This window comes from Psittacula echo, assembly GCF_963264785.1.
Source record: "Psittacula echo genome assembly, chromosome: 4".
NCBI lineage: Eukaryota > Metazoa > Chordata > Aves > Psittaciformes > Psittacidae > Psittacula > Psittacula echo.
Genome location: NC_137738.1, coordinates 108,423,395 through 108,437,902, shown reverse-complemented (window position 1 = coordinate 108,437,902; position 14,508 = coordinate 108,423,395). Strand labels below are relative to the sequence as shown.

Below are 14,508 nucleotides of genomic sequence, written 5' to 3'. Positions count from 1 at the left end.
CAAACTGGTGCTGGCAGTGGGGTGCAAGTGAGGTGAAGTGTGTTGTACTCGTGTGTGCAAGAGGGAGTGAGGCTGAGTGAGCGTGCATGTGCATGAGTGTGCTCATGTGTGCATGCCTGCATGCATGCTCATGCCTGTGCATGAGTGAGAAATGGCACAAGTGAGGCTGCACGTGCACATGTGGGCACAGCACACACATACACGTACGCACACAGATGGTGCCTGTTGGAGTGTGCACACGTGCACGCAGGCATGTGGAAGCATGCACATGTGCCATGTGCAATGCGGTCTCTGATGGGGTCCCCACTCCCCACCTCGCCCCCCAACAGGGGCAGGGAGGAGGCCCCAGGTACCCGAGCTGTGGCCTCAGTGCCTACAGCATCATGGCCCTGGAGATAACAACCCTGTGTTCCCATCCCCTGTACTCTTGGGTTCCCCAGCGCGGGGAGCCCCATGCCCAGCCCTGCCTGGGGCACAGGATCTGGCCGGCCGGGTGGTTTATTGCTGTTGGCAAAGCAGCTTCCTGTTTTCATTACGGGAACAGCCTGGGGCTGGTTATTAACACAGGCCAACACAGGCCCAGCCCTGGCTTGTAGGTGCTGTGGCTGGAAAGGCAGCACAAGGAGGAGTGGGGGGGCTCTGAATAGCAGGTGGTGGGAGCAGAGACCTGACAACTCATCACACTGATGGGCCACATGCTGATAGGCCTCTGAGCAGTGGCTGTGATCATCCTGCTCCGAGGGACAGCAGAAAACCAAATACAGGATGTGAGGAGTCAGAGCCTTGTCCATGCCCACCTCTGCTCCATGCCTCAGCTTTCCCCAAGCCAGCAGGACTGGCCCATGCTGTAACCCCCACCCTAACATCCTCACCGGTTCCCAACCTCCTGCGTCTGCGGAAAGGAAAGCCAGCACAGCCCTGGCTGGACAGCAGCCTCAGCGTTAACACTGGGCAGTGCCAGTGTTTGTGGAGGGGTGAAAAATGTGCAAGGGCAGGATTTTCCTCTGAAGGCATGGGCGAGGGTGGGCGATAGGGTTTCAGAGCTGGGAGCAGGAGGATTAATAAATAAATGAGGACGAGGAGCGGTGTCCGGGAAGGGATGGGCGGGAAGTGCTGACGGCAGCTGGGGCCACTCGCCTTCCAGGGGTGATGCTTGGTGGCTGCCAGCCCATGGAGTGAGCATGGAGGGGAGCAGGGTAGCCAGAGCTGCACAGGATGTTCAGGGACACACAGCCCATGGGCATGGATGCACAGGGCAACCATGTACGAGGTGCCTGGGGACACACAGCACATGGGCATTGATGCACAGAGTGCCTGGGGACACACAACACTACAGACATCAGTTCACAGGGTGTCCAAGGACACACAGCCCACAGGGAGCCATACACGAGGTGCCTGTGGACACAAACCCCACAGACATCCATGCACAGGGTGCTTGGGGACACGCAGCCTCATGGACATCACTGCACATGGTGCCCGGGGACACACAGCTCACAGCAGCCATGCACAGAGGACATCTCCCATCGACTCCCGCTGTCGGGCACCAGAGCCAAGCACAACACTTCACAGCTGCAGGGCTGTGGCCTTGGGCGTTGCTGATGGCAGCATAGCTCAGGCACAGTGGTCAGGTCCTCGGCACCAGCCAACACCCTCCTGCTGTGAAAGGGCCCATTGATGGCAAGTAGGGAGGCCTCATGGTGGGGAGTCTGCAGGGTGAGATAGAGTTCTCACCTCCAGCAACTCACCCCCCACCCTGCCCCCATAGGACCCCTAGTTTCTCTCCTACCTCTGCCAGGGGCATTTGGGAGGGAAAAGAAAACCAGCTGCTGCACCGTGCCTCAGTTTCCCCATCAGCCCCAGAATGGTTTCCATCTCCCCCAGGCCCCGGGCCAGTTTGCATGGCAGGTCCCTAAGGAGGTGGGACACTGTGGAGTTTGGGGTGGCATTAGCTGGAGCCACCCCAGGTTCAGGTCAGCCCAAGCCAGGACACAAGCAGCAAGAGGATGCACACAGAGTTCACCATCCTCTTCCTCCCAGGAGGTGGGGCCTGATGAGGACCTCGACCCCTCGCTCTCTCCAGCCCCAAATTCACACCCTCAGGATGCAGAAGGAAGGTGGTTGATGCTGGGAAGACAACTTTAAGTGTACTGCTACTGGGACTTGCCCTCTGCAGTAGGGCAGGTTTTATCTCCTCCACTAATTCAGTAAATCTCTGATGAGATGGATAAGGTTTGAGTTTGTTAAGGCACACTTCCCTTTTGCTTATTTCCCCCTCCATAAATCCACCTTCCGGCCAGGAACCATTCTTTTCCTGTAACTCCTGCTCCACCGAGACCGCAGCATTCAGAAACACCCCCCAAAACCAGACTTTGGCAGCTTTGTGCTGTTCCCCCTCAGCACAGCCATGCTTTGCACAGCCTTCTGCTGCCCGAGGAGACACTCCACAGAGCCTCACCGCTCCTTCTCAGAGGCCTGAGCACACTGGGTGACTCCCACCTAGCAGCATGTTTTATCAGCATGGTATGAATTTAATCATGACATATATACAGGTGCTGCAAGGATTATTGCGACCGTTTCATACAAACTGGGCCATGAAACCTTCCAGAGCACTCAGCAAAGAGCTCTGGTCTGCACAGGCATAGACACTGCACAAAACTCAACTCTTCTCCACTAATTTCATTCTCCAGAGAAGGCTTCCAAAGAACAGCCCCACAATCAAGTGTAATTTAAAAGAAAACACACTGTGGGGCTATGCTCATTCTGTGCTAACCATGCACATCATAGCCCGTGGTCATGCGCGTCGGCTGCAACACCACCCAAGCTCAGCATCATTTGGAGCTCTGTATTTAACAAGAAGCCCCCTCCCGGGGCTGGGAGGGTTTGCATCACCTCGTCCAAATTTACACCCCCAAGTGCAGAGGGATCCCGCTTTGATGATCACCACCAGTGTGAAGAGTTAATCGGTAGCACCACATTCATGTACATACCAGTGACATTGAACAAATGGCAACAGTTTCCGAATCAGCCGGCTGCCAGGACAGTGGTGAGACAACATGGATTAGTTTCCTTTTCTTTAAATCTCACTGGATTAAAAGCTACACAACCCCTTCTCTAGAATAAATACCATTGTCTTTGTAGAACTGAAAGTCACTTCCACTTCCTTGCACTCATGTCCCTGAAAGAGAGACGTACATGCAGACATATCGATCTCTTTTCCGAAGGTGTCCGTGGCACAGAGCTGGTTAGGCTGCCAGGAGAACCAACCAGGTTCTGAAGAAATGGAGTCAGAGTTCACTTTGGGGTTTTTTTTTGGCATTCCTAGCGATGGTGACATATTAAGACATCCCAAACCACCTCAAGATTGAGAAAGGAGAGACTTTATTTACATAAAGTCATCTGAATCGTTGCCATCCTGTGGGAAGAAAGACAAATCAGGATCACTGTGCACATTACAGTGGAAAATGGTGAAATAGTATATTCAGCAGGATTTCAGAATTGCCATTTATTCTGGTTTCCTGCCATTTCAGTACAAACACCGTGAAATCAGAGCAGACAGTTGTACAACAGCCACTCTGGAGTGGGAACAGCACTAAGTGAGGCTCTGATTGTGAAACAGCGGTTGCTGTTTGCTGTTCCTGGAGTGTATCGTCTTGTCTGCTGTGATCTACAAAGAACCTCTCACCAGCAGCTTCATGGGCCATCCCCATATCCCAGCCTGAGATTCTTCCCAACTTGGGAGAAGGAAAACAGTCTGGCATCACACGGGGGTTGGCTGCTGGGAGAAGGAGACCTCCCTGTACAGCATTTCCACCATGCTTCTCCCTGGCAAGCATCACCAACTGGGCACAGCCAGCTTGGGCATGTTAGGAAATGCTCACACTTCAACCCGGTTCAAGTTTCAAAGGGGATCTCCATGCCAACCAGCAGGAAAATCAAGAGTTCTTGAAAGCCACACACCCCTCTAAGCAGTCAGTCAAGGACTAGGTTGCAAAAGGTGGATTTTAAACTGAGGGTCACTCAGAGGACCTCCAAGATCTGGTTGCCCAAGGTCACACCAACGAGGATGCTGCAGATGTGCCAGACCTTGGGCAAAGCACAGGCACACCCACTGCACACCAAGACCTCTTCTGAACTTCAGCCCCTGTCTTTCCTTCGCTCCACCTCCTCTTTTTCCTTCCACTGGCCTGTGCTTCTTTCCTCTTCCGCTCCTTTTCCACCACTGCAGGGCAGCCATGTTATCCTCCTCCAGTGCTGGGTGTTTGCCCTCTGCAAGGACATCCCTCTTCCACCCCTCAGCACCTATTTCATTCCTCCCCAAACTGTTCTCTTTACAACTCCAGCTTATTTCTTGTTAAAAAAAGTGCATTTTTCCCCATTCTCTTGAAGTAACAAGGTGGCATATGCAGGTAATGGTTGCCATTAGGAAGATCTCCTCAGCCCACAAGCCCTGTTATGCCCAACCAGCTCAAAAGTGGACTGAAGCCTGGTGCTACACTTAAAGCTCTCCATGTTATTTCAGTTGGGTGGGAAGGGGATCGGGAGGACTTTATACACATTTCCAGCAGCACTTGCTCCTCCTGGCTGGCATAAAAGCAGTAAGATCGTCTCAGAAAGAGGATAAAATTAGCAATGTCCTTCACCGAGAAGGAAAGATGGAGATATGCTCCATCATGCAGGAGTCACCAACACCAGACTGCAATGCGGAAGCTGTATTGTCCCGCTCACGCATTGAATTTCAGCTGTCCCCAAAAGGTTTCTGCAGGCATCAGCCGGCTCTTACCTGATTAGAGGACATGTTCTCAGCCTTCATTAATGATGAGTAGCTTCTGGAAGGGAAATTACATTATCTTGCATCACATGTTTTCAAACCCCACCAACAAAGAGGCATTTTGCTAAAACAGGACGAAGTAGAAGAAAAACAAATTTGCTGTCCCTTCTGAACTTAGGCTAGACAAGTATTCACTTATCTCATACTTTTTGGCTAATTGTGAATGCCCCATCCCTGGCAGTGTTCAAGGCCAGGCTGGACAGGGCTTTGAGCAACCTGGTCTAGTGGAAGGTGCCCCTACCCGTGGCAGGGGGCTGGAACTGGATGAGCTTTAAGGTCCCTTCCAACCCAAACCATCCTGTGATTCTATGATTCCATTACAGAAAGGTAAATATGACATTTCAAACCACCATCCCTCATTCTGTGTTTAAAGGAGCGTGTGACTGAGGACTCAAGCATGTTTTAGTTAACATAAGTGATGCAAGAGAAAGCTGAAGAACTGTAGTGAAAGCTCAGTGCTTTCCAAGGCTCACACAAAGCTGGAAGCAATTGCTCCCATCCCAGTGACAGAGTGCCAAGCGCTCGCCCAATTTCACCCAAGTTAGGGACAGGTTTCAAGAGACACAGCTCTTTCCTTTAACAATGCTTTAAAATCCTGGTTTATTTTAAAAGGAGAAATGGAGAAGACTGGCAGTGTTCAAGGCCAGGTTGGATGGGGCTTGGAGCAACCTGGTCTAGTGGAAGGTGTCCCTGCCCCCTGTGGCAGGCGGTTGGAATTGGATGAGCTTTAAGGTCCCTTCCAACCCAAACTATTCTAGGATTCTATGAAAACGCATTTATTCCAAAGACAAAGGAAATCACTGGGCTGTGCAGACATCTCTGCCAGAGCAGCTCAGCTGAACACTGAGTAATGCTGGGCCAGTGTTAAACAGAAACCGCTGACCCGTGACTCTCTCCCAGCAGCAATGAAAACTGAGGGAGTTTAGAAGCTGGCACTAAAATTGGTTACTAACCTAAGTTCTTCCAGCTCTTTCTTCTTCTTCATCTCTTCCTTTTCCTTCCGCTTCATCTCTTGGATCTGGGCTTTTTTCTCATTTCTCTCCTCTCTGTCGCGGGCTTCCTTCTCAGCAGCCAGGTCTGGGAAGCGTTCCACTTTTGTCTTCTCTAGCCGGTTCAGGATCTCATTCACCTTTTTCTCCACTGTCAGCATTTTCACCTTTGGAGTGCAAAGAACTATGATCCTTATAAAAAAAATACTTTTATTCTGGCACTTTCTCAACGGAAAGAAAACACCCTATTTCCACTTTACACATGGCTGAATTCCACAAAAACAGATACTGAGGAAAATCCCTGCCACTGAGAACTATTCAACAGGTTGTGTAACAGCAAAGAGGCTCACTCCCAACACTCAAAAGCACATAGCTAATAAGCAGAACCATTGCTAAGTACATAAGCATTACTAATTCCGTTTCTTGGCACATGCCTCAACAGAGGCCTAGAGATGAGAACCAGTATCTGCAAGTTCCTCAAGAGGTGGCAGGAGGTCGTTGCAGACTGTTTTGGGAAGAGAAGCTCACATTCTGCTTGTTGACTGCAGGGTTTTCAGCATGCCTTGCCCTAGTACAGACTTGTTTTAGTTAAACAATTGCACTTCTATAGAGCCTCCTCTCCCAGCAGCCAACCTACAGAACTACAGTTTAAGGATAACATTATCTGTGGACCACAGGTCAGGCTTGGGAATAGCTCAGTACATTGGCTTGACCCTGCAGCAAGCAGCTCTGCCTTTTTATAGGCTGAACAAATTCAGAGGCAGCACCAGGGTGAAACACCTCCTGGAGCAGAGACCATAGAGCAAACACAGCAACAGATACCTCCCTACAAAGGGGACCCGGCAGAGCCCTCTTCTGCACAGTGAGCATAAGTCCTGGCCCCTTCCAGACATGTCATTATACTACTGCCAATGAGCTGATACAAACTGACTGCTCATACACAGATTCCTCATCTGCAGGAAGAGATGATTTCAGTGGGGGTAAACTCAAACACGTGATACCATTTGGCATCAAGCAAAGACTCCTCAGCTACACTGCAGCTTGGAAACACACGCTGTACAGACCACACTCTGCTACAGGCTAACACTCAACCCTGAATCTTCAGGTATGTTCAGGCAAATCCAAACATGTTCCAAAGATCTCTCTTATGCTTTAAAAGTGGACGATTCCCTGCTTTTAGGGCAAATGTTTAAGACAACGCACCCAGCTCCTAACAGTGCCACCAGGTCCCTGTCAATGCCGTACAGCATACACTTACATCTTTCTGCCTGTGGAAGCCAATCTGCCCCACATCCATGTCTGCTGTCTTCTTCAGATTAGTCCATGGTGTGTACACAACATTGACGTTGTTCATCTTGCAACCTAAGAAGCAGGGGAGAAGGGAAACATTTCAATTCTCTCTCTGCTGAGAGTCCTAAAAGTCTTCCACGTGCATGGAGACCCTGACAGTTATTCTTGTCACAAACATTACTAGCTAGGCAAGAAAGAAGAAAATGGAGAAGTCCTTCCAGCATTACAGTGAAACAGAAGAACACCACAACATCATTTTCTGCAGTAACATGAGCACTGCGGCAGTGTTAACGAACTCCAGATGGAGACTGCCTTTGCCAGAAGAGTGATTACTACGGAAGGGGGCCCCAAGGTGGTGTTAGAAAGGAGCCTGCGAGGCCGCCTTGGCTGAGGCAGCAATATGGAGGCACAAACAGGAATTTCAGATACTTTAAATTCCTCCTTACAAAGGGCTCATGGGCAGCTCCAGCAGCTGCCAGTGACATCTGCTTCCCAGGTTTAACAGGGAGCACCGCAGCAGACAGGTCCAAAAAACGAGAAGCTCGTGTGAACCTGAAACACTCACCACAAACACCTCACAGCAGGAATCAGTGTTACCTTGAATGCTATTTGCCTTCACAAGATGGGCACAGTCTATCAAAACTTCTTTAGGAATGTCATCCACCGTCTGCCCCTGTGACAGAGCAAGGCAACATGAGCAGCATGCAGCAAGGGGCTGTAGGGACTGATGAGCACATGAAAGCCTGAAGTAGGGCATGATGCTCTGCAAACAAAACCAGAACCCCTATACTCCATGTTTTACAAGACTGGGGCCTATGTGACATTCCAGTACCTAAAAGGGCCAGCAAGAAAGCTGGAGAGGAGATTTTGCTAGGGACAAGTAAGGACAGGACAAGGGGGAATGGAACTAGATGAGTTTTAAGGTCCCTTCCAACCCAAACCATTCTGTGATTTGGTGCTTCTATGATTTGAAAGGAGAGGCTTGAAGCACCTCAAATGATTTGTGTCCTGCTTCTCTCTTCTCACAAAGGTGTTGTCACAGTTTTAATGGGGTGACACACCTAAACACATGCTTGGTGTCAAGGCAAAAATCAACTGTTGCTGGGCCATGTGAAACTTCCTGCTCCTCTCTACATTATTTGGTAATGGAAGCTACAAATTCAGTCTCCCCACATGCGTTGTTACCTGCACCCTCAGGGAACCCTGCAGATTTCAATGGTTCACGTGAGCAAAGATGGTCCTGTGCAAGGAATCACTGCAAAATGGGCACGTGCAGTTTTTAGGCAAGTGACTATTAATGGTTTTAAATATATGTGCCACAGGATTACCTTGTGTAACCGAAGGTACACATGTGCAGAGGAGAGTTTATCCACATGAAACCTACAGAATAAAAACAAAAAGCGTATTTAACAGATGGTAAGAGATGATCTGTTATAGAATCATAGAATAGTTAGGGTTGGAAAGGACCTTAAGATCCTCTAGTTCCAACCCCCCTGCCATGGACAGGGACACCCCACACTAAACCATGTCACCCAAGGCCTCATCCAACCTGGCCTTGAACACCGCCAAGGATGGAGCATTCACAACCTCCCTGGGCAACCCATTCCAGTGCCTCACCACCCTCTCAGTAAAGAACTTCCTCCTTATATCCAATCTAAACTTCCCCTGTTTAAGTTTGAATCCATTACCCCTTGTCCTGCCACTACAGTCCCTGATGAAGAGTCCCTCCCCAGCATCCTTGTAGGCCCCCTTCAGATACTGGAAGACTGCTATGAGGTCTCCACGCAGCCTTCTCTTCTCCAGGCTGAACAGACCCAACTTTCTCAGCCTATCTTCATACGGGAGGTGCTCCAGTCCCCTGATCATCCTGGTGGCCCTCCTCTGGACTTGTTCCAACAGTTCCATGTCCTTGTTATGTTGAGGACACCAGAACTGCACACAGTACTCCAAGTGAGGTCTCATGAGAACAGAGTAGAGAGGCAGGATCACCTCCTTCGACCTGCTGGTCATGCTCCTTTTGATGCAGCCCAGGATACAGTTGGCTTTCTGGGCTGCTAGCGCACACTGCCGGCTCATGTTCATGAAAGATTTACTTCCCAGTAAGTGATAAAACAACCACTCCACAGATACCAGAACTCTACAAATGTTCATGACATAAATGTTTAAAAACAGACAAGGGAGTCAGAACCTATCCTTTAAGAAACAAGTGGACTTGCTGGAGCGAGACCTGAGGAGGTCACAAAGATGGTCCGAGGGCTGGAGCACCTCTGCTATGAAGGGCAAGCTGAGCTTCTTCAGCCTGGAGAAGAGAAGACTCTGGGGACACTAATGTGGATATTGGTGTGAGCAACAAGATACGGCAGAGACGGGGAAAGATGACTCTCATGGCTCAGGGAATTGGAATAAGAATCTCAAGGCTACTCCTAACTTACAGTATAGACAAACCTTATGTAGTGATAGGACAAACATGAGACAGAAATGAGTGTGATACTGCTACAACAAAGTGTTACTCAGCAGAATCACTTCTGCTAGAAAAGATTCCCTTGCCAGTTAGCTGGCTGCTGACAAACATCCTCCACAGAGTGTGTCAGATCCTAACTATTCAAGCTTCAGTTCTAGCAGGACACCTCAGCTCATCCCTGCAAGGGCACCCTGAAAAGCGAGAGGAGAACAATCCACAGAGTGACTCTTGTTAGATATTGTTAGCAAAGGAGAGGGTAGCCACCACGATACATCTGTTCTGTGCAAGAGTGCCTGAAAGCAAGCCAACTCCTTCACAAACATTATCATTCTGGTAACTTTACGGACTAATCCAGCCAGCAAAAATACCACCAACTACTGTTAACAGAATCAGATTTCCCCTTCTCTTGGATTTCTCCTCTGATGACATCTTAGGAGACAAAACCAACTCACATGTCAGAGCACTTCCCTGTGCCTGCCTGGCCATGGCTCTGCTTAGGAGCAAACACAGTTTTCAACCATCAGGAATCAAAATATCAAACTCCTCTGCTCCTGCTCACAATTCCAGCTCCCAAGAGGGGCTGTTTTACAGCCCAGGACAGCACTTATCTGCAGTGCACACAGGGGAGACACAAACTACAACAGAGATAAAGGCATCGGGAGGCAATGCACAGTTTTCTCTAGGCACAGCATTTACTGTTGCTCAAAAACCTTCCAGCCCCGGTCCCAGGCCCCATCTGAGGGCTCCCTGATTTCTGCCTCCACTCTCCCTGGCCTTTTGTTTTTGCTTTTTTCACTTGTCTGTGCAGAGATACTCAGGAGCTGCCACTCTTGTGTGACTCAGGAGGTTTTCTTACAAACACCTTCTCATTTAGCTCTGCCCATTTCCCAAACACAGTAAGAGTGACAGCATCTAGAACTTATATTCTGAAACACAAATATCTGTGTATGGAGTTACTCAGGCTACTGCTTCTTCAGCAGTTCCATGCACAGATAAACCCCAAAAAGCCTCACAAAGGGATCAGCTCTTCTGATGAACAAAGTGGGGGGCAAGGGGGAGATGCAGCGGAATGAATTCAGAATCCACAGGGTCCCAACAGCTGCACGCAGGTCTGCTGCAATCCACCTCCTCCCTGTGATTGCATTTAAACTGCTGAATGGCCTTGGAAAAAAGAGACTCCATGCTGCCTGAGAAAGCCAGAAGGTGGTTATTCCACTTGGTTGGTTAACGAAAGGCAATTATTTTCAGCGAGTTTTAGTACCTACCAGATATCTTCAGGCCAGCCATACTTTATTAGGTCTTCATCTGCAGGAATAAAAGTATCAGTGAGCAAAGTGCAGTACGTAACCAACAACAAACCCAACTACCTGCAGAGGAGGAATCCTCTGCTGTCAGTCAGCCACTGTACAACGACTGAACAGAGGGAGAACAGGGCTTTAACCTGCACCTGCCTGCTAGAGGTGTGGCCAGAACAGGTATGTCAGGAACACCTCCATCATCCTCATCATCTGGGAGTTCTTAAAGGTAAAAGATGTTTTCTCAAACATCCACCCATGGAAAGGAGAGAATTTCAGGGCAAGTTGTCAAAACAGCCACACTAACACTTCCCCCTTGGAGCGAGACGCCCAGCTTCACATCAACTATCGATGTGGAACCAGGCAGCATAGCAGAACTGTAACCTGCCCCGTGAGAGAAAGAAGGGCATGGGAAACCTATGGAGTACAAATGTTCACTGGAGGGGTGAAAAATACAGACTGAGCAGGGAAATGGAAGGCTGGTTTGCAAAAAGTTATCAAACACAACCTGAGGAGACAGTATTTTTCTCTAGATGGGTATTTTTGTTCCAGCTAATTTAGTTTTCACTTGTATTTGAAAAAAGTTACTCTGCCTACAGGACTTACAACATTTATTTATCCTAACTAAAATAACACAGTAGGTTTCAGTAGGGTAAGTCACTTGCAAGTACTCAAGCAATATATCAAATTAACACATTCAAAGACATCCTTTCAAAATGACCTTAAATCCCCACAAATATAAATCAACGCCATTTGGCATCATTACGCTAATGCACTTACTTTCATACTTGTCTTTTCCCATGTAAATGGTGTAAACAGAAGGAACCACTGTGGGACAGAAAGAGGAAAACAAATCAAAAGGCGGTTGGATAAACTGTGCAAAGAAGGATAAATACTGGTCTTGGTCACTAGACTAGAAACTGCTTCATCCATCCACACCCCTTCCCTTCTGGGAGCCAAAGGAAGATTGTTTTGCATTTCCTTCATATTTTAACCCGCATGCTTCAAGCATGTTGGAAATGGGTGTTTCCCATTTTCCAAAAAACCAATTTCCATAGAAGATTATCCAGCAAGGAGCAGCTTTCTGGGCAAAACACCCTCAGCATCCAGGCAGTTCCAATCACAGCTGTGTAACTGTATGATCTGTTCAATTAAGCACATGTCTGTGAGCCAGAAAGGCTGAGAGCATATTTACGGTTGCGATCAACAACCTATGAAGCCTTGCGGGAGCCAGCTCACCTGGCTGGCCCTCGTTTTCCCAAAGTACTTTGTACAAAGCTCCCCAATGGGCACCTCCCCCAAGTAGCCTGAGAAGATTAAAATTCACAAGACAACAGAAATACTGAAGTTCCATAAATTCTTTTGTTTCATTTGTGCCATTATGGGACACAGGAGCATGACCAGCAGGTTGAGGGAGGGGATTCTCTCCCTCTGCTCCACTCCGGTGAGACCCACCCTGCAGTCCTACATCCAGCTCTGGGGCCCCAAGTATAAAAAGGACATGGAGTTGTTGGAGTGACTCCAGAGGTCACAGAGATGCTTCGAGGGCTGGAGCACCTCTGCTATGGAAACAGGCTGAGAGAGCTGGGCTCGTTTGGCCTGGGGAAGAGAAGGCAAAAGCCCCTGTCCAGCTTTCTTGTCAGCTCCGTCAGGCACTGGAAACTGCTCTAAGGTCTCCCCAGAGCAAACAAATGAACTGCAGGTGATCAAATGTGCCTTCAGAAAGGATCTCAGGAAAACACGGTGTCTCGCCTCCTATTTTCAAAGTCACTAAAATAGAGGACATGCTTCAGTTCCGTTCTACAACTCTGGCAGTAAAATGACCTGGATCTCAAACTGCTCACCGACCCGGTCCTTTCTGTACCTATAGGTTGGGCAGAGAATTGATTCAGAGCAGCCTTGTGGAGAAGGACTTGGGGGTGTTGGTGATGAGAAACTTAACATGAGCCAGCTTCAGTGTGCGGTCGCAGCCCAGAAAGCCAACCGTATCCTGGGCTGCATCAAAAGGAGCGTGACCAGCAGGTTGAGGGAGGTGATCCTGCCCCTCTACTCTGCTCTCATGAGACCTCACTTGGAGCATTGTGTGCAGTTCTGGTGTCCTCAACATAACAAGGACATGGAACTGTTGGAGCAAGTCCAGAGGAGGCCACGATGATGGTCAGGGGGCTGGAGCACCTCCTGTATGAAGACAGGCTGAGAAAGTTGGGACTGTTCAGCCTGGAGAAGAGGAGGCTGCATGGAGACCTCATAGCAGCCGTCCAGCATCTGAAGGGGGCCTACAAGGAAGCTGGAGAGGGACTCTTCATTAGGGACTATAGTGACAGCACAAGAGGTTATGGGTTCAGACTTAAACAGAAGTTCAGCTTATATATGAGGAAGACATTCTTCTCTTTGAGGGTGGTGAGGCCCTGGCACAGGTTGCCCAGAGAAGCTGTGGCTGCCCCATCCCTGGCAGCGTTCAAGGCCAGGTTGCACGGAGCTTGGAACAATCTGGTCTAGTGGAAGGTGTCCCTGCCTGTGGCAGGGGGGGTTGGAACTGGATGAGCATTAAGGTCCCTTCCAACCCAAACCATTCTGTGACTCTATGAAATGACGGGGGGGCAAAGCAAAAAGAAATATTCCTGCACAATCCCCTGTATCATCAGCCCCTGCTGCATCGAACCAGAGATTTGTGATGCTTCAGAATCAGCAAAACTTTATGTATGGGAAAAAAAACCCCAAACAGATCTGTCTGTGTCAAAGGAAAAGTAATGAGATAACTTACACATTACATCTTCCCTCACACTGCTGCCAGCAGCACACCTGAGCATGCTTTCCAGCAGTCACTCACTGCACTTCCATTCGCTCAGGGCTGTTAACAAGCACCACCGGGCCGTCCCTCAGCGCGAGGAGCCTCCCAGCTCCTAAAACCACTTTAAGCTGTAGCCAATTTCGACCCAAACGTGGTCCCTTTCCCTCAGCCCAGCCCGTGGGCTCGCAGAAGGGCTCCCTTAGGCCTAACAGGAGAGCTCAGCAGGAGCTAAGGAACCGACCAGAGGAGCGGCGCGGCCCGGCGCTGCCCTCACAGCGGCACCCGCTACCCCAAGAAGCCGCTCTCTCCTCCCCACACGGGCGCTGAAAGCGCTGTCCCCTCACGGACTCACCGCTGGAGGTGAAGTAGAACACCATGGCGATAGTAGCTCCTCCGCCCGGCCGGCCCGGAGCGGTGCTCACAAGACACTCACTGTCCCGCTCCAGCAGCCCTCAGGGACCGGCAGTGGGAACGGCGCATGCGCACAGAGTGACCCCGCATGCGCAATAGGGAGAGAAGTCTGTTTACCGCCCTATGCGCATGCACGAGATCCTAATGGCAGTGAAGCCAGAAGAAGAATTGCGCCTGCGCAAAACTCCCGAGAGGTGGCTGCAGTGAGAGTGGTGGCACGCTATCCAGTGCGGGGACTCCGCCATGTGCGCATGCGCAGAGCTCCTCCCTCAGTGTGTTGCGGATTGTGGTGGGGGGTGTGTGGCTTTAGGCGCTGTTTCATTTGGTTGATATAATTATACGTTATATTATTTTTTTTTCTGGATGCGTGTAAATGGCTCTCGAAGCGTGCCTGGGGAAGTGGTGCCGCTCGGCGAAGAGAGAGAAAGGGGGTGCCACCCAGT

The 14,508-nt window shown here is 49.7% G+C and overlaps 1 protein-coding gene across 2 annotated transcripts; it reads right to left on the bottom strand.

Annotated features, from left to right (window-relative positions):
* Positions 1–2,792: 2,792 nt before the first annotated feature.
* On the bottom strand, positions 2,793–14,134 carry CCDC25 (coiled-coil domain containing 25). Of its 2 annotated transcripts, none has more exons than XM_080615356.1 (9): positions 14,007–14,134; positions 11,644–11,691; positions 10,834–10,873; positions 8,436–8,487; positions 7,705–7,780; positions 7,076–7,179; positions 5,782–5,984; positions 4,781–4,826; positions 2,793–3,412 (listed from the first exon to the last, which is right to left on the bottom strand). In XM_080615356.1, exons 1-9 carry the CDS (start codon positions 14,029–14,031, stop codon positions 3,383–3,385), a joined length of 624 nt encoding a protein of 207 aa, XP_080471482.1. In that variant the 5' UTR covers positions 14,032–14,134; the 3' UTR covers positions 2,793–3,382. The 2 variants fall into 2 exon arrangements, with proteins under 2 accessions (XP_080471482.1, XP_080471481.1); XM_080615355.1 differs by lacking the exon at positions 2,793–3,412 and adding an exon at positions 4,388–4,581.
* Between the last annotated feature and the right edge of the window lie 374 nt (positions 14,135–14,508).